General features: G+C 49.2%; 1 protein-coding gene and 1 long non-coding RNA gene across 12 annotated transcripts in view; one reads left to right on the top strand and one right to left on the bottom strand.

The window, feature by feature from the left end:
* The window catches only part of LOC311592514, a 256,851-nt gene extending 244,614 nt beyond the window's left edge, over positions 1–12,237 (top strand). Inside the window, exon 2 of the long non-coding RNA XR_014777432.1 lies at positions 12,104–12,237. This is a non-coding gene — a long non-coding RNA (uncharacterized lncRNA). The remainder of the gene's footprint in view (positions 1–12,103) is intronic.
* MICAL2 (microtubule associated monooxygenase, calponin and LIM domain containing 2) overlaps positions 1–23,089 on the bottom strand; it is a 198,852-nt gene that overhangs the window by 100,483 nt on the left and 75,280 nt on the right. For all 11 annotated transcript variants that reach the window (XM_084772980.1, XM_084772981.1, XM_084772982.1 and 8 more), the window contains 8 exons: positions 17,985–18,192; positions 14,567–14,683; positions 11,878–11,979; positions 9,843–9,998; positions 6,372–6,472; positions 2,655–2,912; positions 1,508–1,623; positions 772–898 (listed from right to left, as the gene is read on the bottom strand). In XM_084772980.1, the coding sequence (XP_084629106.1) occupies positions 772–898; positions 1,508–1,623; positions 2,655–2,912; positions 6,372–6,472; positions 9,843–9,998; positions 11,878–11,979; positions 14,567–14,683; positions 17,985–18,192 (1,185 nt within the window). The remainder of the gene's footprint in view (positions 1–771; positions 899–1,507; positions 1,624–2,654; positions 2,913–6,371; positions 6,473–9,842; positions 9,999–11,877; positions 11,980–14,566; positions 14,684–17,984; positions 18,193–23,089) is intronic.

The raw sequence follows: 23,089 nt of genomic DNA, 5'->3' as shown, positions 1-23,089 counted from the left end.
CACGCCAGATTCCCCACCTAACAGTACTTTCGTCAGGTGATGGCTGGCGTGACTTTCAGCAGGGCTTCCGGACAACTGAGTGACAACAGCCACACAGTGTTGTCAGCTTGTCTCTGTGCCGAGACAACAGACAACAGGCCTCAACTGTCTTCCCAAATGTGGGGGACCTGACAGTGAGTGTCTAATTGGCTAATAAAAAAAACCCTGTACTGTTTTCTGTCCTATTAACTGAAGAGGGTAGAGGTTGGGTGGATAAAATCCCCAGGATAAATGACAGTCATGCCCATACATGGTGGCGAGAGGAGATGGCTAGCTAGCAAAGCCAATTATTTTTGAGACAGAGGTATATAATCCTTGTCACATTTGCACACTGACAAATCAACACATGAAAATAGATGCAAACATGCAAATAAACACAGGCACACGCAGCAATGTATGTGTCCTAGTTTCTCCCCGCCATAGGCTATGAAGCACGCTGCCTCTTCTTGTTCTCTCTGTCTCTGTCTATCTTCTCTCTGGCTGGCTGCTTCCTCTCTGGGGCACCCCTCCCCCTTTCCTACTCTCTACAGTCAATTTCTCCATAAAAAAAAAAAAAAAAAAAGAATTCTGCCCCTGTTAAATCTATGCATATTGTATCTATGGAAAGAACTGGCTCCTCCCTTGTACTATCCAGCTTTGGTGACCTTGGTCCCAGGGATGTGACAATTTATGAGAGCATTCCTTTTCCTCAGGCACGGCAGGGGCTTCAGACAGTCCTGGGAGTGGGCTTACCTGGTGAGGCCTGACGCAGTGCAAGTTGAGGTTTGGGTACCGCGTGGCTGGGTCCAATGTGTACTGCTCGAAATTTTTGTTGATGTTCTCTGGGGTTGTCTGAGGTAACAGCCGGTAAAGACTCTCTCTGCAGGGGGTCAGAGGCCAGAGGTCAGGGGTTGCTCTTGCCACCTGAGGCCCTTGTTCCTACACTCTCCCCTTCCCCAGCCTTCCTGAGTGTGTTTGTATGACCTTCCCTTGCAATGTCGGACACAGTCCTGAGAACTACAGAACGTAGGAAGGGACAAAAAGGGGGAGCAAGGGAAAGCATTCAGGTAGTGGGGTGTGCTCTCCTTCCCTGGGCAGGAGCAGGAAAGCAGGGTTAGCATCTCAGTAGCCTCTAGTTCGGCTAAAGCTACTGCCCAGCCATGCTGCTCCTGTGGCCTGCCCCTGTGGCCGCAGTGGTCCACACCCAAGGCCATCCAAAGCCCGTCTCCTTTATCAGCACTAACTCTCCCAGTCAGCCATCTGTTCATGGTCTTGTGGCCAGAGCAAGGGCCTGGGAGGAAGCCAGGACCTCAACTGTAGGAGCAGCCTGGAAGGCCACAGAACCCTTACCCAGGACAGGATCACACCAAGCCACACGTGGGAAGGAAAATAAGGTAGAGTGGAGGCTGCAGGACAGCCACCAGCACGGCTCAACTCCTGCCCGAGCTTTCTACCCAGCAGCCCCCCCCCCCCCCACTTATGAACTCACCTTTCGGCTAGCACCTCCAGGGGAGGGGTGCCCTGATCCCAGCTCTTCACCATCCACGCTGTGTCAAAGGCTGCCAGGAAGCCTCGGGCGCAGCCTGTGCCCATGGGCCAGAACGGCTGTAAAAGAGTACACACAGGGTTCCCACTGACTCGAATGATGGCCAGTCTTCTCTCCCATTCTATCTGATGGTCTCTGAGCCAGGGCAAGAGCAAGGCCCTGCTGCCCACAGCTCACCAGAACCATGGGCAGCTGTCGCAGAGATGCCCCGCGTGGCCCCGCGTGTAGCAAAACTACCTGGAGGAGGGAGAACGGAACCAGGGAACACTTTGTGAACGTGTGGCCTTTATGCTCCTTGCAAAGCATGGCTGGGATTCGGATCTCCTTCCATTTGGGAAGGTCAGGGGCAAAGGCTTTGTGGCTGGAACATGGTGGAGCCTGCCCGAGTGCTAGGCACAGGAGGAGTATGAGGAAGGGAATTGGGAGGGAGACAGGCATAAAAGTGGCAGGCCCCAGTAAGGTGAATAAGGGCTGATCTGGTCAAAACTGGGGCAGACAGCTTGCCCCACGGTGTACCCGAAGCAGGGTTTCTAATCTGAATCTCATCCCTGGATACTCTGCGACACTGTTGGTGTTCATATTAAGATTGGATGCTAACCCCAAAGGGATGCTTATCTAAGGATCCTCACACTTATGGGGGTGAGAGGTAAAGCTATGGCTGCCACACGTGCTTTGAGACTCCCTTTTCCCCAGCTTCCCTCACACTCCAGAAGAAGGCCTATACTGAAAGGTCACACAGGACCACCCACACAGGTAATAGGTCCCTGCCCTATTTAGGAGTCTACATGTTTGGAAGAGGACAGTTCTGGGCTCTAGACCAGGCCCGACTAACTTTATTCCTCAATCTAGAAGCAGCCAAGAAGAAGCCGGAGATGAGAGGTAAGGCTTCTGTTACAGGCAAGCTGACAAATCTCAGAATTCAGCCATAAGGGCTACCTCCCAGGCCAACACGGCCTTGGCAGAGGCCTGCCCATTGTCTGAGAACCTGCCCCTCCCTGGGATGCTGGCAGCAGAGGCCATCAGCCGCCTGAGTACCAATGTGTGGATCTGAACTGCAGCATGATCTAAGGGCTCTAAGGGCAGGTAGTACCTCGAGCAAGCTGTCACCCACAAGGGCCACGAGCAGCTGGTGTGCCTGGCGCTCGCGCATCAGGGCTGCGTTCTCCGAGGCGTACATGGAGGTGAAGTCGAACATGGCCACATCAGGCTGCCCGTTGTGGTTGACGGCAAAGTCTAGGGACGGCAGCTGGTAATTGGTGGCAAAATCAGCGGCCTCCCGGGCGTAGGAGAGCAGGTTGTCCTGGTTTACATTTTCCCCACACAGCAACATTTCTGTGTCAATGTAGTCCTGGGGGAGACCGAAACATCCATCAAGATCCCCCTCCCTCCACAGGGCTAGCTTCATACCCCTTTTAGGCCATGGGATGGGTCTTGACAGGGAGGTTACACAAAACCAAGATAGAGGGAAGGGCTGGGAGATGAATTGGTCTGTAAAGCATTTGCTGCGTAAACATGGGGACCTGAGTCCAAACCCCAGAACCCACATAAACACCGAGGCAGAGCAGTGTGTCTATGATCTCAGTGCTGGGAGGCAGAGACAGAAAGATCCCCCAGGAAACCTTTGCTAGCTTGCCTAGCCTCATCGGTGACTTTCAGGCCAGTGAGAGACCTGGTCTCAAAAACCGAGAGGATGGCTCCTGAGGAATCACTCCTGAAGCTGACCTCTGACCTCCACAGAGATGTACCTATGTGCTTGTGTGTCTGTAGGAAGTACGTGCAAGCGTGCGCGCACACACACACACACACACACGCACACACAGAGAGACAAAGAGAGAGAGAGAGAGAGAGAGAGACAGACAGACAGACAGACAGACAGACAGACACATGTGCACGCATGCATACACACACACAGGTATGAGAACCAAAACTAGAAAACCAGACCCAAGGAAATAACCACATGGTCCAGCCATGGCGGTCAGCGTGGCTGTGATTAAGCACCCACTTTGGCTTTGGGCTTCCTGGCCTCCAAGGCAAAGGGGAAATGAGATATGGGCTTTCCTTATCAGAAAACGGAGTACAGCAATTCCTCGGGGGAGGCCAGTTTTTCCTGGCACCGAGTGCTGAAAGATCTATCTCATGTAGGAATTCAGACAGAGGACGCTGGGAACTGTAATCAACAGTGTGCTTGATAACAGCCTCCTGGCAAACAAGGAGCGCATTGCACACTGCACATTGCACGCTGCACATTGTAATAACCTCAAGTACAATTAAGTGACAAAGGAACCAGCCAGTGACTGTGATTTATTAATGGATGGTGCTAAGCTACAGGGGGTCCACAATACCTGTGCTTAGTGCTCAAACAAGACCAGAAAAAGAAAAAAAAATGGTATGCCATGCCACTCTCTGAATTTCCTTCCAGACTCAGCTGTCCACTTTTCCATGGCGCTGGGGACACTTGTGGCTTGGCTGTGAACATGGGCATTGTTCTGTTTCTCCGCTGGAGTGGGAACACCTGCGCTTGGACAATGAGGGAATTCATCCCAGAGATGTGGCCAAAGAGTGTCAGAGAATGAAGAGAAAAGTTTAGAAGACTCCCAAAGTCTAGTCTGCTCATCTTTGGCAAAGAAACTTAAAGGCCACCTTTCCCAAAGGTGATGTGAAAGAGGAAGGTTCCATTGATAGAGCGCTCTCTATTGTGCACAAGAAACTGGGGTTCAGCCTCAGCAATGATTAAAACTGAGGGTGATGATGCACGCCTGTAATTTCAGTATGTGGGAAATGGAGGCAAGAGGCTCAGGAATTCAAGGTCATCCTCAGCTGAAAAATGAGTTCGAGGCCAGCCTGGCATACATGAGACCCTATCACAACTGGAATCTGGGCACGCCATTTAGCTTGATTCTGAGTCTCTGCTTTCTCATTTGCAAGAACACAATTACAAGATCTCCTTAAAGCTGGAGTAAGAGTGCACATGAACTGCCCCATGCCATGCCTGGCACATAGGAAGTCCTCAGTGGATGACACCGCCTGCCCCACTAATCCATAATGCTACAAATGGTGGTGTGTGAGGAAATGCTAATAGGACGATGTAAGGTGCCAGGACAGGAGGTCTCAAGATATACAGCCTCCTCTATAAGCAGAGTGACTTTCTGCTTCCATTTCCTGGGCAGTTATAATTTCAAATGCTCTATTTTGGAAATTCAAATATTCCCCCTGACCCCAGATTGTACCCAGCCCATGAGAAGACTGAAGAAGCCACCTCAACAGGCACACCTGAGGAGAGAAGAGGGCATCACACCAGTGGGCAGACAAACCAGCTAGCAGTGAGCTGGCAGATGTGGAAAACCACTGCTTATAACAACGTGTGTGTGTGTGTGTGTGTGTGTGTGTGTGTGTGTGTGTGTGTATGTGCGGGGGGTGGGGGTAAGGCTAGTGTCACCAGGCTTACCCACAGCCTTTGCCCACGATCCATGCTCTCAGCAGAGGCCCCAGCCAAGGTGGAGGAGGCCCAGGGGAGGCCTGCATTACTCAGGCTTCCAGGCCAGATGCCAGAACAAGCTGGTGAGAAGCTAAGCACACTGTACTCTGGCAAGCAACAATGAGTAGTCCTGGGCTGGGCCAGGACCCAGAGGCAGCTGACCTGGGGCTGTGGGATTCTTATCTTAAAGCAATGAGCACAGGAGCTCTACACAGATGGGGCCCGACCAAATCTCTCATCCTCACCACCTCCTCTTGCCTATTTTTAGTCATCCATATGTGTGTCTATCTAAGCATATGCCACATGCATGCAGTGCCTGGTGAGGTCAGAAGAGGATACTGGATCTCCTGAAACGAGTTCTAGTAGGATGGAGCCACCTGATGTAGGTGGTAGTACCCAAACTCGGGTCCTCTTGGCGAACAGCACGTGCTCTTAACCTTTAAGTCATCCCTCTCCAGTGCCATCCAGTGTTCTCTCTTCATACTTGATGATGCACGCTCCGCCTGGAGTGCATGCCTTCAAATCTCAGCTCTTAAGAGGCCGAGGCAAGAGGATGGGGAATTTGAAGATAGCCTGAGCTATTCATCAAGACATTAACTGTTTTGGAACATAAACAAACAAACAAACAAACAAACAAACAAGAAGCAAAGCCACGAAGAGAGACCGAGGGGCCAACAGGACAGAAAAACAAGTATCCTAACAAGGCTGGATGTGGAAGAATCTTGACAACCACTATCTGCCAGGCTCTGTACTAAGCATAACGCGTGCACTATATACATATGTGTGTGCGTTCCTCACGCAGCACCCTCCTCCCCCCCCCCCCACACACAGAGTCACATCTCAAGAACCCGTTTTAGACAGGAATTATTCAACTTTGTAGATATAAAGACTGAGATTCAGAAAAAGCAACAGCATCTTGGCCACCACGGCAGAGCCGGGTCTCTGCTCATCTCTGACTACATATAAGTGAATGTCCCCAAGGCAAAGGGACATAGTGTAAGACTCCTAAGTGACGGGATCTCTATGTACCACAAGGACAAGGAGTCCCCACCTCCACTGAAGTGACCTTCTAGAGAAGGAGTAGGGCCAAATGAATGGCATTTGAGGAAGGAAAAGATTCAACTGGTCATTTTCTGGGCACATCTGGGAGAAGATCTCTTATCACAACATGTTTGAAACATATCCGTGTGGCTGGGCCGCCACGTGACGCCAAAGGCAAAGAACAGTCTCTTCCCCTTTGCAGGACATCATCTTCTCCCACATCTGCGGATGCTGCCAGTCCACTTTGCCCAGGGGAAGACAGGTAAGAAATCACAGCCCACAGGTACGTACGTTAATGATGACGCCTTTGTCCAGCAGGCTCTGCTTCTTGGCTGTCATGACAAAGTAGTGGGTGCAGTCCTTGTAGTAAACAATGTTCTCGAGATCAATCCCTGAAAGGAGAGGGCATTCAGACTCAGTTTACCAGCCAGGCCTTGTTATGTACGTGGAGGAGATGCATATAAAATAAACAGTAAAGACGTACCAGGCTGTGGGAGGAAGAAGGGAGGACCAGAAGTCACCCAGGTCGAAGCAACCAGCTTTCATGGTTGCACAAAGACAAGTTCAAATATAAAACAATCAAATGACCTACGATGACCATAGGTGTCCGGTATTGCTAAGTTAAAGCTAGACAGAAAGTGTTATAGGACAATCTGGACAGGACCACGGATGTTAAGGGGAAAAAAAAACCAACTTTGAACCCAACTATATGGCTCAGGCCCCATCCACTCTGTGCCCTAGCTTGCATCATGAGAAAACCCAGGTCAAATGGAACCATAGCTCGAGGTTAGAGGCCTAGATGGCATCCTGATGCATGTGCATGTGCCTGTGTGTATCTCAGAAGACAACCTGGGGCATCGTTTTTCAGGTGTCTTCCTTCTTGAGACGGGGTTTATCATTAACCCACAGCTCAGCAGCTAGAGTAGACTGGCCAGAAGGAAGCCTCAAGGATGCTCCTGTCTCTACAAACTAGAGCTGGGATTACAAACACACACTACTGTGCCCAAGGCTTTACGTAGGTCCTGGGAATTGAATTCAGATCCTCAATGGAGCCATCTCTCCAGCCTTAGGCTTCGCCTTTTGTCTATTCCGTGGACAGCAAAACATTCACACATTAGGTTTATGCATTTAAAATCATGCTATGAGATGATGCCTGGCCTCTGTGTTCTCAGAGGGATGCAGGGAAGCTCAGCCAGAGCCACTGACTTCACCTGAGAACTTAGTAGAAGGTCAAATTGTCAGGGAGCCTGAGTCAGAAATCGGGGTAGGGCCAGCACCCTATGTCTTAAACTCCCTGGGTGACTCTGATGTTCACTGGAGCCTGAGACCCTGTGGTTCAGCTTATGTGAAGGGGACTAGCAGGCACACAGTGACCTCAAAGCATCCACACAAGGTGTTCTGAGTAACCATAGCAACACCTTTATTATTACAGTAAAATAGGAAATAGCATGGATGCAGCAGGCCCCCAGGGAATCAAGGGGAATTTATTGTTGTCACTGATATGAGACAATGACTTACGGAGGCAACAACAGCCAAGTTTAAAGGAAGCTCATGGAACCTTTGGAGAAACAGACGCAATGTCCTGTCATAATCCCTATTTGATGGTTCGGGAAGTTTATTTTCTTTGCTTCTAAGGGGAAGGAAGGGCTGGAGAATTAAGCATATTATACTCTGGAAAGGAAATATTAAAACTTGTAATAATAAATTGTGGAGGCTCAGAGGGACGTAAGATGGCAAATACCACTGTGACCAGCAAGAGGCAGGAGGCTGGCTCAGCAACTTAGCTGGTTCCTAGAAGCTGTGCCTTACAGGAAATGATTCCATGGAAAGTGTTGCCCTAACAGGAAGCTCGTGAAAGGTGGAGCTCAGAGGCCAAGGTTTTAAGCGAACATGTGTGTCTTTGTGGGTTACTTGGTCTCTGTTAGAAACACCCATGGTGGAACCAGCTATGGACAACAATGTGACTGCATGTCCATGGCTGTGTCGTGAAATCAAAGGGACACTGAAACCTGAATGTCCTATCATCTCAGTGTATCATGAAACACAATCCTTTTGATTTTCTCTGCCTTTGGCCCTTGAATATAGAAAGCCATTCCCATGTCCCAGGCAATACCAGAGCCACATGGGCATCCAGCCTTGGCCTGGAAGCCAAGAGATGTCACCATCTCCCAAGCCTACCATCCGTCAGGACTATATTTAAGATGTGATGTCGAATGAGAAAATGAGAAACATGGACAATATTTAAAATGTGCTAAGAAAAGGAGAAGAAAAAGTACGGATACGCTGATCAGAACTGGAGCCACGTGAAGTGAGTGTGTAGGTGGCACAGACGGGAAGTGCCAACAGACCAGAGCTGACTGGGCAGTCCGGGAGTCCTATGACGTACGTCCACTTCTACAGACAAGGAGCCCTATAGTTAAGGCTGTGCTCAAAATTACTATGTAAGCTGGTGCTGGTTTTGAAGCCTGATTTTCCTGCTTCCACTTTCCAAGTGCTGGGATTACAGTATGTGCCCATCATACTGTAAGCTTAACACTATCATTGCTCTGGCTTTTCAAGAAATAATGTGTGCTTTTGATCAGGTTATTAAAAAAAAAAGTCAGCTCCTCTTTGTTTCTTCTCTACTCCCACGAGCACCTGTTGTTCATTTACTGGCTATCTGGCCACAGAGAACGTAAGTCTTGGTCTGCCATTCTGCCTCAGGCTTTCCACCCAGCATTTGGAACATGGCATGCATTCAAGAGAATATCTGCTAAGCTATTGAATCCAGTACCTTCTGTTCTAGAGACCCATGGTTAGGTGACAACTTCTGCCTGAGCACGGTGAGGGTGGGGTAGGAGGGTCCTTGTCTTGTCTCCTAGGGAGGGGCAGCTGAGGTGCTGTACAAAGCACCTGGGATTCCTCAGGTTGTCCCTCAGATTACAGGCTCTCTCCTCAGAGTGTCCCCAGCATCTCATGCTGATCGTGGGAACAGCCTTCCCTGCTACCTTATCTTACAGTGCTTTATGTGGGTACCCTCTTTGGATAGGGGGAAATCTCAGGAGGGGTGGGGCTAACTTTGGCTTTGTATTCCACGATGCTGAGCTCTGACACTCGACAGTCAGCGCATGTCCACTATCTATCAGCAAAGTCTATTATCTATTTCCACAGTCAACATCTGAAACATACTCTTAAGATCTCCCCTTGTCCCTGAAGGGCCTCTGGACATCTCCTGTGCCAAGAGAAAGATTTACTCTCATATTCCAGTCCTAGCAACCACTGGAGGCCAGCGGGCCTGTGAACAGTTCAGACATCTTGGACAGAGGACCGGGGAGATGGCTTAGTCAGAAAAAAATGCATGCTTTGCAAGTACTGCAGGATGGAATTTGATCCCCAGAATCCACGAGGTCAGAGAAGGCAGGCCTGGTATCATCACCCCAGTGCTGGGGAGGCAGACATGGATCTCTGGGCCACTTAACCTAGCCTACTCATCAAGTGTTAGGCCAGTGAGAGGCCTTTTCTCAAAACAAAAACAAAAACATGTGATCAGCATCTCAAGAGTGATGCTATATGTTGTCCTTTGGCCACTGCACATGTGTGAGCGCATGCTTATAGTGTCATGCATACACCCAGGACACTACACTCTCTCTCTCTCTCTCTCTCTCTCTCTCTCTCTCTCTCTCTCTCACACACACACACACACACACACACACACACACACACACACACACACACACACAGAAACTGCAAATAGGGTCTGCTTTAGCAAGGTGACACTCTCACCTGTCTCTTCCTTCAGGTCCTGGAAGAATTTCTGGTTGAAGATGAAGGCCACACCACTGATCTCCTCCACCTTGGCCTCCGCTGTGCTGTTCCTGTTTATGAAGTTGGCAGTGATGGCGATGGCCAGCTTCCCTCGGAACTCCTTCCTCCTGAACCCTGCGGGAGGAATAGAATAACTGGGTCAGTCCTCTGGATTGGGTGCAAACTCGGACAACACTGTGGGGACACTCTTCTCGGTGCCCCACAGACAATGGGAACAGGGACTCTGGAGCGGGCAGGCACCAGGCTTGTCCCACAAGAGGCATTTTTGAAGTCAGCCAGCTCTCTTCTCTTCTATCCTGTTGGATCCTATGAGCCGCTTACATGTCCTCAGACCAGTAGCCAAAATGGTCTGTGCAGTGGGCCCCAGGCTCAGCCCTCTGCAGACATGCTGGATATGCCACTGAACACACTCTTAAGGCCTTTCGGCACTGGACTCCTACATGATCCAAATGATTTTGTTAGCATTTTAAATGGAAAAGGAAACGTTCTTTGGAAAAATCAGAGTAGACTGAAGTCCCGTAGGGCAGGCATGGTAACACATTTTCTTTATATCTTTGTTGTTGTGGGTTTTATTGCACTGTCAGCCCCCACACCAATTTTGCACGATGAAGTCCTAAGCCTTGGTGCCTCGTCTGTGGCCTTTTGGAGATGAGGTTATTACAGCTGTGCTTAGTTATATTAAGGTTCACTGGAGTAGACTGGGGCCTCTGCCGTAATACGGCTGCTGTCTTTCTTCTCAGGGAAAGGTGGACACATATACACACTGAGGGAGCAGCTCTGTAGAGATGAAGGCAGAGATGGCGGTGGTACTTCCTCAAGTCAAGATATCCCGAAGCTTAGCAGAGGAAACCAATGCATTGCTTCCCGGTGGCTGGTACCTAGCATGTGTGCTGGCTGCTTTTGTCTTGATGCAAACCTAGACCTATCTAGGAAGAGGGTCTTTCAACTGAGGAGCAGCCCCCATCAGATTGGCCTGAGGGTACGTCTGTGGCAGGGTTTCTTGATTACTGATTGATGTGTGGGGGTGGGGTCCAACTATAGCGGGCTGAGCATAGATCCTGGGCTTTCAAGTACCCAGCCCTGTATTTTTCCCAAACCACCGAGCAATCCCATAATTCATGCAAGTGTCTGCATTGGCAGCTTTGAATTGCCCTGTCAGATATTGTCGGGAGAAGATTGGTATCGCAGCGAAGGCGGGGTGAGTAGAGACAGGGCAGAGTGTAGCCAACAGGAGAGGCCTGAGTTGGAGGACCACACATGCAGGGTTTTCTGGGGTCAGTTATTTCAGGGTATGTATCCTGACCTCAGAAAATGAATTTTCCCAGCCATGTATCTGCAGCCTGAGACCCTGGACAGGGGCGAACTCAGAAACCACAACTGTCCCTGCTCTACACGATGCCACCGGTGCCATGTTGTTTCCCACCCACACTTTCAGACAACACTTTTAAGCATAAGTGAGTACATGAAGTCTGTCTGCGGGACTTAGAGAAGAGTGGCTCTGAATCCTGACAGTTTGCCTAGCTGCCCAGCAGTGGGTGTGCTTAAAAGTTATGAAGAAAGAAGGCTCCTCGATTGATTGGTAGAGTCCTTGACCATGAATGGGTTCCATTAAAGTCTTGAGATGTTTGCCTTGGATGAAGAGAGAGGAGAGTGCACTTTGGCTAACACGGTGGCAGGTGCTTGGGTTGTTTGTGTTGACTTTTCCCACAGTAACCACCCTCCCGCCCCCCCCCTCGCCCCGCTTTAAAAAGCATTTTCACAGCTAAGCACTCCCCTATCCCTTGGCTCAGTGCTCTGAGAGGATTCTGCTACCCATATTCTCATCTGGGGATGCTAAGGTCCAGCAGGAGGGAAGGTGGAACGGCTGGTCAGCCTCAGGCAGGACAGAACAGCGTTCCCTCTACTCTTAGCGGAACCATCTGCCATCCTGATCTTCCTTCTCTGGTTCCCCTCATTATCTCTAAGGCCTACTCCCCAAAAGAAGAGTCCTCACCTTCTAGCGTGTTCCTATGGCCGTCAGCACCAATGATGACGTCAAACTCAAAGTCAGACAGGGCGTGGTCTGCAGGGAGGAATTCTGCCCGCCATCCGACTTCTACCAGGGCAAAGAGATGGTTAGAGGAGCTGACAGAGGCAGGCTGAGAGACTGATGCCACCCCTCCCTGCCGGCCATAAAAAATGGACAGCCGGGCGGTGGTGGTGCACGCCTTTATTCCCAGCACTCGGGAGGCAGAGGCAGGTGGATCGCTGTGAGTTCGAGGCCAGCCTGGTCTACAGAGTGAGTCCAGGACAGTCAAGGATACACAGAGAAACCCTATCTAGAAAAAACAAAACAAAACAAAACAAAAAGAAATGGATAATGACCCAGTGAAACCTCCAGAAGAAAGGCCGAGGCATCCCATGTACCTGGCCTTTTTACACTATGACACAATGGTGTCGTCTACAGAGTTCATGGTTGATAACTGTGCAATTGAGGTTTCTTTCATGTAAAAAAAAAACATCATAATATTTGAATTAAATATACTGTTTCACATTTGGCCACATTCATAGCTATCCTGGGTAGCACGCAGTTCCCAGGCTACAGGCTGGGGACACTGGACAAACCAGATCCAGGTTCTCTCTGGTTTTCTATTGGTGCAATTTAGAACAAAGCCAAGACAGAGGCACTGCCAACCCCGTGCCTGGTGTGGCTGACCTTTGGTAGGATGCTAACCTCCAACAACCCCCAAACCCGTGTCCTCTGTCTGTATCGCATCAGATTCACCCATGTTTGCCCCGTAATCAATGGCTTTGCATTGTAAAGCAGATCCCAGAGGATGTGTGGAATGCCAGGGAGCCACTTTGCATTGCTGCTTCTTGCTCCAATGGTCTGCTGTTATAGACATGCATCTTGGGGCAAGCCTGGCTGGGTTCTCAGAGTTAGGACTGACTGGCAAGTGGAGATGTTCCGGCAGTTAGGAGCAGGCAGTCTCTGAATGCCTCAAACGATAGTGTCTTGCTACAAAAGCAAGGAGAGCCTCCTTGAGTTGTCGAATATACTGGGGCAGCAGCCAGAAGTCAGGGGTACACACTCCTTGGGAAACTGCAAAGTCACCAACACACACTGCCTCATAACTCAGCATTTCCAAGGCAGGAAGTAATTCTGACAGCAAGATATGAAACCTCGATGGACAAACCTCCATGTCTGTGGTGTGTGAAAGAGATCAAAATTTGATATTCCTTTCTTCTAGTTTTTGTTTTTTTAGATGGGTTCTCAGTATGTAGCCCAGGCTGGCCTTGGACCCACATCCATATTGCCTCAGTCTTGGGAGTATAGGTGTGCGCCATCATGTTCAGCTAAAATACCAGACTTTAAGTATGAACAACAAGGAGAAAGAATGCTATCCAGAACCTGCCTAGATGAAACATTTTATGGCCTATAAATTAAAACAGTAAAATCAAAAGTACTACTGGGTATGGGGGCTCCCAGCATTCAGAAGCTCAAGGGTCATCCTTGGCAACACAGCAAGTTTTGAGGCCAACTTGGGCTACATAAGACTATCTCAGGAATAACACACACACACACACACACACACACACACACACACACACACACACACACACACACACCCCATTGTGGTGGTTTGAATAAAAATGGCTCCCATAAGCACATAGAGAGTGGCACTATTGGGAGGTGTGGTCTTGTTGGAGGAGGTGCATCACTAGGGGGTGGGCTTTGGGGTTTCATAAGTTCAAGCCAGGTCTATGGCTCAGTGTCTCTTCCTGATGTCTGCCAATTCAGGCATAGAACTCTCAGGTACTTCCCCAGCCCCATGTCTGCCTGTGTGCCCCCATGCTTCCCGCCATGATGACAATGGACTAAACCTCTGAACTGTAAGCCAGCCCCAGTTGAATGTTTTCCTTTGTGAGAGTTGCTGTGGTCACTGGGTGGGGGTGGGGGTGGGGCGGTGTCCACACCTTTAATCTCTACTTTCAGGAGGCAGAGGCAGGCGGATCATTTTGAGTCTGAGGCCAGCCTGGTCTACAGAATGAGTTTCAGGACAGCCTCTGGTTACACAGAGGAGCCCTATCTTCAAAATAAAACAAAACAAAACAAAACAAAAACAAACAAAACCCCCAAACAAACAAACAAATGAGTTGCCATGGTTATGGTGTCTCTTCACAGCAACGAAACCTTAACTAAGGCATATGAATGCTAAGAAATATCTAGAAGTTTTATTTTTACAAACATTCTAGATGGCTGTTTCTTTACTGTATTTTAAAATATTTTTAGGATCCAGCAGGCATAGCTACCCATCTGTGTGTGAGCTGACACACGCATCCTGAAGCATGTGTGAACTTTATTACACTCTCAGATCTGCCCTCTTTCCTGCCAATGACTGGACGTCATTTGTCAAAGCTGCATCTTCCTAGGGTCTGAAGTAACCAAATTATAGGCTTCATGGCATAATAATAATTCCACCAGTGCCCCGCCCTTGGCGGAGGGGGGGGGGGAGGCTGAAGAGCAAGCCCAAAGCCACAGAAATGGTCAAAAAAGGTAAAGTATTTGTCAGTGGAAGTATGCCAAACAGCTCCCAGCAAAAATAACTTGCAGAGATAGCCTCGGCGAGCTACCAGCGCAGCTTCCCGTTTGGAATATCTGCCTTCAGGGCAGAGAGGGAGAAAAAAAAATCATACTGTACTTTGATTTTCTTGGTCTTCAGGAGGCTCTAGAACCCTCACGAACTCCACGTTCACGTGGATCTCCACTCCCAGCATCAGGGCCACCTTGAACAGGATGAGCTGCAGTTGACGGATACCTGCCAGGAAGGAAGGGAAGGGAGAGGGCTGTCAGGAGCAATGCTTGAGCACCACCTGTATGCAGGTACTGTGCAGGTGTGGGCCAGTGAGCTCGGAGGATAGCACCATGCTGGCTGAGTTTGTCCCAGTCCATCCCGGGACTTCCTGGGGGACCCTTCTTATTCTCACTCCACAGAGGAAGATGTGGAGCCTCAATAAAGTCGAGTGGCTGCTCAAGGCCACACAAAGCAAAAAGCAGGCCACAGATACAGTTCTGTCTGACTGGTAGCTCTGTTCTAGCTGTACCAGGCTGCTCCAACCAGGGAGATCTGTCTTTTCTCCAACTCTGCTGAACCGGATTCTGGATCTGATGAGATAGAGACAGAGAAAGGAGGAGACAGCTGGAGTCAGGAGCCCCAAGGAAAGTCAGGGACCAAAAGGCTCATTGGATGGGGCCTGTGCCTGAAGCGCCCCTCCCCTCATGGCAAGGGGCAAGGCAGGGAATCCTCCCCACCAACTGGGCTCAGCCTTCTCCGCTTTTCCCCATTTCAAATGCCTCCAGTAAGGGCAACTTTATTTCTTCCCCACAACTCAGTACAAATGAGTGTCCCTCCAGGCGTTTTTCTGCACCGTGAGATGATTATAAACTTGCTGCAGGCTTCTCTTTATTGAGTGGGCATAGCTTAGTTAATGGTCACTGACCATCACAATGTGCCAGCTGTCATCTTAGGTACAGGGAGATGGGCGCATGCCTTCTAATGGAGGAAGCAGATGAACAGAGAGGTGGGGCCTAGGCTGGGGCTTCAAGAGAGGAGTAATTGGGAGCACCAGATTCCCTGGAGAGACTGAGGACACTGAAGGCCACATGAGGCCAGGGCACCCTGGAGCCAGGAAGCTTCTGGATAAAAATCTCTTTAGTGTGGTGTCAGAAAGGAAGGAGACATCCACAGGAGGAGTACGGGTGGACAGACGGTCAATGCTTCCTCTTCTAGAACAAACCCTTTGAGCTAAGGAATAATGTCCTCATAGAGGGCGTGGCCCAGGGTGAGGGGCAGGAACACTGATGATTGGGGGTGGGGGGATCCTAGAGAGACCAGAGTTGGGAGGGATGGCTAACTCTGCTTCTGTCCTGGCATACTAAGGGGGGAAGATGAGCCTTAAAGGGCAGCAACGGCCAATCTCCCTCAGGCGTCGGTCGTAGGCAACTGCTAAGAACCTAGGGCTGGGAGAACAGTGACGGCGAGTGCAGAGTCCTAGCACAGGACACAGGACAACTTCTGAGTAATGTTGAAGTTGAGGGTGCAGCTGGGACTGGAGACCACCCGCCATCTGAACAGTCGCCAGGCAGCTGGGCTTCCAGAACTCAGGCCACAACCTAAGGAGACAGTGCTTCCAGGGGAGGCGTGGCCATACTTCACAGTGCCAAGGTTCCTGGCTTCCAGCACACAGTAGGTGCTCCGTAAGTCCCCCACCTCCACTGTCACAGAGCTGCCCTTGACGATGCCACGCCCTCTCAGCAGTGTGCCCAAAGCACACTCCACACTCTGACTGACAGACTTTCTTCTCAGGGTGGGAAAGTGCATCCTGCCAGCTCATGCTGTGGCTTTCTGGGCAAATGCGAATTTCTTTCCATTGAACTGCTGGTATTTTCTCATCCCAAAGTGGGAATAAACTTTGGGGCTGCTGCTCTTAGATTCTTCTGTGTCTGAATAAATTACACCCTTAGTGGCTGATACTTCTCTGCAGTCCCACCCACACCCCACTCACTTTTTTTTTTTGCATCAATTTCTGGTCTCTTATGGGCATGGCTCTTTTGCCTCCCCTCTCATCCACCCCTATGGAAAAGTATGGGGTTCTTAGGTTTGAGGGCCACACATGGCACCCCACTTACTATCTACTTCTGGACACAAAGCACTTTAGTATTCTCTACACAACAAACATGGTGCTAGCATGTTACAAACTTGACCCCATGTAACCTTAGCCATTCAAGGACAGTGTTAACGCTGTTTTAGAGGAGATACAATTGAGGCCTGAGGAGTTTAAACCAAGTGGGGAGGAAATAAAAGAGACATGCTTCGTATTTAATTCAGTTCAAACACTTGGCTCCCCACGTGACCTGTCTGACTTTTATATAAGTTCGCCTGTTATATGTATGAAGAGTAGAGAAGTCTTCCCTACGAAGCTTAGGGAAGGAGGGCTGCTGTCCCTTTCAAAGCTGGTGTGCACAGATCTTGCCTTAAGATTCCGTGAGTGACCAACAGAACAGGGCTAGCAGAACAGGAGCCATGCCCACATAGGCATGCAGAGACTGCCCACCATCTTCAGCTGCTATATTTTCAACATTCATTCCCAGCCTCCCTGAAGACACCTCTCTTGTCAAAGCTCTAAGGAACACTGGTGAGAGATCTGTCAGAGGTTACACATCCACTGACGTCACTCCTCTGATCTGCCACCCACCCTGCTCCCCAGTACTAGCCGTACAATGTCCAAATGCCTCTGCATGAGGAGGTCCCAAGCATCTGGCCCCGTTAGAGGTTTTGTGAGTTCTCTTTTTCAAATTCCTCCTGGGAGTGTGACTCACTTTGTTAAAGCACATTGTATTTATTACTGACAAATTTTCAGTGAGATCCCGGAGCATACAGTCTCTGCTACTTGCCTTTGGGCTTTGTATTTCATTCATCCACAACAGATGTTTATTGTTCATCTATTATGTGTCGAGCACTTAGGTCCCGGAGACAGGTATTTTGGCAAGCAGTATGTGCCAGAGTCTGTGACCAGTGGGACACATAGCACAGAGGCCAGGATAAGTCACAAGGTGGGCTCTCATGGTTTGAATGAGAAATGTTCTCATGGGTTCCTGTGTTTGACATTTGATCCCCATGCAGTGGCACCATTTTAGGAGACTGTAGGACCTTTAGGAGATATGGCATAGCTGAAAAAAGAGGGCTACAGGGGGAGGAGGGGAAGCTTGGAGTTTATAGCCTGGCCATTCTGCTTGGCCTCTCTTCATTTCAGGATCTGCCCAGATACGAGCTAGCAGCCATGAAGCTGTTTGTCTTTTTTTTTTTTTTTCTTTCCTGCCATGATAGGTTGTACCCCTTCGAACCCCAAGCCTAAACAAACGTCTCCTCAAGCTGGTCCCCGTGAAGTACTTGGTCTCAGCCAAAGAAAAGTAACGGAGACACAGTCCTTCAGAGAACACCTGGCTTGGATGTATGGCGCCTCAAAGGGCCATCTGGGACTCCTAGACGTGGCAAGCGAGGTCCATGCACAGTGAGACCTGGGATCACCTACTGCTCCCCCATCCCAAGCCCCACTCACTGATGTGGTCGATGGAGCCAGCACAGAATTTCCCATAGAACTTCTTGGCTCCCAGGCCCCGCAGGTCATGAATAGTGAAGGGCCAGAGGTGAAGCACATTGTTCCGGGAAAAGGTGTCCCTCTTCTCTACCACAACCACTTTGGCTCCCAGGTAGGCAAGTTCAATGGCTGTCCGCAGGCCACAAGGTCCTCCTCCGACGATGAGACACTGTGGAGGGAAAGGAGACACTTAGCAAGCTTGAAGTCTATGCAGTACTGTCTCAGAGGGCTGGCCTCACCAGCCACAGCACACTCAGGATCTGCCAAGACCTGTCATTCATCTGCCCAAGTGTACGTTCCCTGTGAGTCCACCATGAGCTAGGACACTGCTCAAGACCTGGAAGGACACACCCAGGGATTTTAAGAGAAGGCAGTCGCTATGAGGTGCATAGGGGGTTCTAGGTGAGGTTGGACCAGATTTGATCCTGGCCCTGGCACACCATCTTTTTGTTTCCTTTCCTGTGATCTGGGTCTGTGAAGTGTTGCTTTCCCTCAGGGCTGCTGTCAATAGGATCACCTTAGGAAAGCATATTGGGCTGGGGATGTGGTTCAGCTGCAGGGAGCTAGCCTAGTGTGTGCCGGCCCTGGGCTACATATCCCCAAGCTCACTAAATAAGTACACAGTAAAAGAGGAAAGTGTTTCTGCACTGTGAAAGTATATGGAACATCATTCTTGGGACCAGAGGCTAGCCAATAGTTCCTTGGGACCAAGAGCCAAACAACAAAAGAAAATACTGACAAACGGGACTTCATCAAGATTAAAAACTTTGGTCCTGGGGCTGGAGAGATGGATGAAGGGCCCATGATCCTTCTCTGTTTTCCTAGAAGTCCTGAGTTCCATTCCCAGCACCCATATGGGGTGGCTCACAACCATCTGTAAACTCCAGCTCAGGGAGCCTGCCATCTTCTTCTGGCCCATCACATACTTTCGTAAGATGCCCCGCCTCCCCGTACGCAAATAAAAATAAATCTTAAAATAAAACTGATGTTTCTTTTTTTTGTTTTGTTGTTGTTGTTGTTGTTTGTTTGTTTGAGACAGGGTTGTCCTGGACTGGCTTTGTAGACCAGGCTGGCCTTGAACCCACAGAGATCTGTCTGCCTCTGCCTCCCAGAATGCTGGGATTATATAACCACTGTGCCCAGCAAAACTGATGCCTCAAAAGATGTTCCTGTCAGGGAAGTGAACAGAAGACAGTCATGCGGCATATATCTGCGGGCCCAGCCAGTCTGTCTTATCTCCCACCCCCAGCTCCTTCCCAATCTGGCAAAGGAAAGGAAGAAAGGGCAAAGACAGCTTCAGCGACGGGAGGGAGTGGCCAGTTCTAGTAATATACTTGTGCTTAATATGCATAGAAGTTTGACAACTTAAAATGAAATTAAGATACCCAAGTAAATCCTAGAGAAAGAATTTAAATAGTGGTTTTTTTCCCCAATAAAGTTATACAAGGAGTCAGAAGGTAGGAAAAAAGTTCCCAACACTATTAGTCATCAGGAAAATGTAAAATTAAGCCATGGTGAGTGGCCACTCTCTCACCACTAGTAAAGGCTTTAATTTTATGGAGGCTTGTGAATCAAGAGCTGGAAGTAGTCAAAGCTCACGTGTTGCTAGTGCAAATGATTTTAAATGGTCGGGCACAGCAATTCCTTTAACAGTTAACCATGGAGGTTCTGTACTAGTCAGCCATCCCCTCCTAGGTACATATACTCAGGAGAATCGAAAGCCTCTCCATACATGTCCAAAGAAGGACTCTTCACATCAGCCCCAGACTGCAAACAACTCAAGAGACTATGAATTGATGGATAAGCAAGATATGATATGTGTGTGATATCATGAGTGCATATATGTGCTTGCATGTGTGGGTGTAGGTACACATGTGGAGGGGCCCGAGGTTGACATCAGCAGTCTCCCCACCTTATTCCAGTGATACCCCCAGGGCTCACTAATACAGGATATGCTAGCTAGCTTGCTTTTGCTCTGGGGACCCCCAATCTTTCTCTTATGAACACTGGAATTAAAGACGGTCTGCCAGACCCAGCTGACATTGATGTTTGGGGTCTGGGGATCTGAACCCCAGAACAGGCCACCCATAGAGACAGAAAGGCTGGTGGTGATAAGGCTCAAGTAAAGGGAGGGTTGGGAAGTGAACACTACTGGTATATGGTTTCCCTTTGGAATGTTCTGGAATTAGGAAGTGGTGATAGTTATATACTTTTAGTAGGATGAATCTTATGTTGATTATGTTACATACTTAAAATAGTCACACACACACACACACACACACACACATACACACACACACACCATCTAAGAGAAAAATGGAGTGGAGATGGCTCAACACTAAAGCGCATTGGCTGCTCTTCCAGAGGACCCAACTTCAGTTTCCAGCACCACATGGTACCTCACAGTTCCAGGGGATCCAATGTCCTCTTCTGGTCTCTATAGGCACTGCACATATGTGGTATTTGCACATACACACAGACAGTCAAACATACACATAAAATAAGTATTCAACAAATAATAACTTCAGGCACAGTGGTGTATGTTTGTAATTCCAGAACTTAGGCAGGAGGATTGCAAATTGTAGGTAAGGCTCAACAAATGAAAATTGTATGAGAAAAGGGTAATTAGAAAACCTTTAGGGCTGGAGAGGTGGCTCAGAGGTTAAGAGCATTACCTGCTCTTCCGAAGATCCTGAGTTCAATTCCTAGCAACCACACGGTGGCTCACAACTATCTATGAGATCTGGTGCCCTCTTCTGGCCTGCAGGTGTACATGCAGGCAAACACTATATACTTAATAAATAAATAAATCTTTTAAAAAAGCAAAGAAAACCTTTAATCCTAGCATTCAGGGAGGCAGAGACAGGTGGATTGCTGGTCTACAAAGTGAGTCTGGGACAGCCAAGGCTACACACAAAGAAACCTGTCTTGAAAAACCAAAAAAAAAAAAAAGGAAAGGAAAGGAAAGAAAAGAAGAGAAAAGAAAAGAAAAGAAAAAAGCACGGCACACACTGGTGTGGCTGTAGGATTCTTGCAAAGTTTTAAATTTTGTTTTACCTGCATGTATGTCTGTGTATAAGGTGCATGCCTGGGGCCCATGGTGGCCAGTAGAGGGCACCAGAGCCCTGGAATTGGAGTTACAGAAGGTTGTGAGGTGCCATGTGGGTGCTAGGAATTAAACCTGGATCCTCCAAAAAGAACATCCAGTGCTCCTTATCACTGAGCCGTCTCTCCACTCTGAATTTTGGAGTCTTATTACTGTAAACTCGTGTTTGCTTCTAGAGCCTCTCAGGCCATGGGGTAAAATTTGACTTTGAAATAAATTAGTAGAATGTCATGTGGTTTGTTCTACTTCATGCACAGAAGGTGAGAAGCTAATTCTTCCTGGTAGAATGCAAGGGACATCAGAGGAGGGGCTGTCTGTGTCGTCATCACCATCATCATCATCATCATCATCATCACCATCACCACCATCACTGTAGCACCCACTCACGTTCATGTGTTTCACGTTCAGGAACTGTGATTGCTCATACAAGGGAACTTTTACTCTGACCATTTCCCAAATGGGGGAAGCAGGGCACAAAGCCGCAAGGTAACTAACTGGTCCATGGTGTCGGAATGAAAGGGATGAAGCCACCATCTATACCCAGACGGCCTGACTCCTGAGCCTGCTGCGCTGTACCTTCCAGGCCAACTGTGCAGTACAGCTTCTGGTTTGGTGGAAATAAGAAGAAAACCAAACAACTCAGCTGATGGAGCCCATTCAGAGAGAAAGAGGCGGGAAAGGGGAGGGAAGAGGACAGCCGGTCTGCACCCAGATGCTAAAGGCCTTAGATGTTGGCACTGGGGCCATGGGTGAGGAAGAGACACACAGGACTTTGCCCAAGGTCCAGGCCAAGTCCCTGTATGTTGAAGAAGACCACATCCTTTTCTGGGGAGGATGTAGTCTATTAGGACAGAAGAGGGGACGCATGGTGACCTAGACAGTTACATGAACATAGAATTTTCTGCCTAGCCTCAGTGTTGCATAAGACCTGAAAGCACGCCAGTAGTCCAGCAGAGGCAGGAGTTCACAGGTGAGGGTGTGTGCGTGGGGTGGGGTGGGGGATGGGCGGGTGGGTGGATGTGAATAGACGAAACTGCTCCGCAAGGCAACAAGGGGGACCTTCTCCCACTCCCCCAGAGACATCTGGAAACTTCCCTCTACTTGAGATTAAATGCTATCTTAAAAACACATCCCTCTCCCTGAGCAAATTCTCCATCCTCTGGCTGTCACTCCCCTAGGCTGCCAGGGTCCCAGAGGGGAAGTGTGACCAAGCCTATCAGAAGCTCCCACACTGCAATCAGTGTAGTTTACTGCCTGGAACCTTCCAGAGAGTTTGTAGACACCCAGCTAGAGGAAATGAAGTCACTGTTGAGATTTGACTCACCCCCAGAGACTTTGGGGAGTGTGTGTGTGGGGGGGCTGGGAAGCTGGCTTCCTCTCTGGACAGAGGTGCCTGGAGAAAACTAGCTTCCTCAGCCCGACCCACGAGTTATCTCACCCGGCCACACAGCTTCTTGCTCCACATAGCCAGACAATGACGGTCATTTCAGAGCCTGCTCCAAACCCCAGGCTTGTGAGGTTTGCTTTGGGGCGAAGTCTAGACCCATTACATGTCTTTGTAGTTATTGCAATTTTTTTTTCTGTTGGTGAGCTCTGTCATTCCATGGCCAAGGCTGGGCCAGCTGGAGCACACAAGGTGAAGAAGGGCAGGAAGAGGAGAGAGGCCTTCTGCAATTTTTGTTCACTCAGGCCTGACCCATCTCTGGTCTCTAGACAGGGCAGAAAAGCTCCTCTCGTCCAGCCAAGGGCTGGTGTACATAGAGGGTGCAATCATTAGCCCAGTCTCACGTCCAGTGCTCTTGGCAGCACCTGCGTTCCTGTCAGTGACTGCTTGGCTTTCCCATCATCCTAGGCTCTGCTACATATTTTTGGGTCTGAAATCTCAGATAGCTCAATCATATCATAATCTTAATAAAAGCAAATGCCAATGGACTTAGTTATATCAGGGGAGAAAATCCAG

The sequence above is a fragment of the Acomys minous genome (genome assembly GCF_964271855.1).
Source record: "Acomys minous genome assembly, chromosome: 2".
Classification (NCBI taxonomy): Eukaryota; Metazoa; Chordata; class Mammalia; order Rodentia; family Muridae; genus Acomys; species Acomys minous.
Note: the sequence above shows the minus strand (reverse complement) of the source record. Positions and strands in the feature narration are given on the sequence as shown.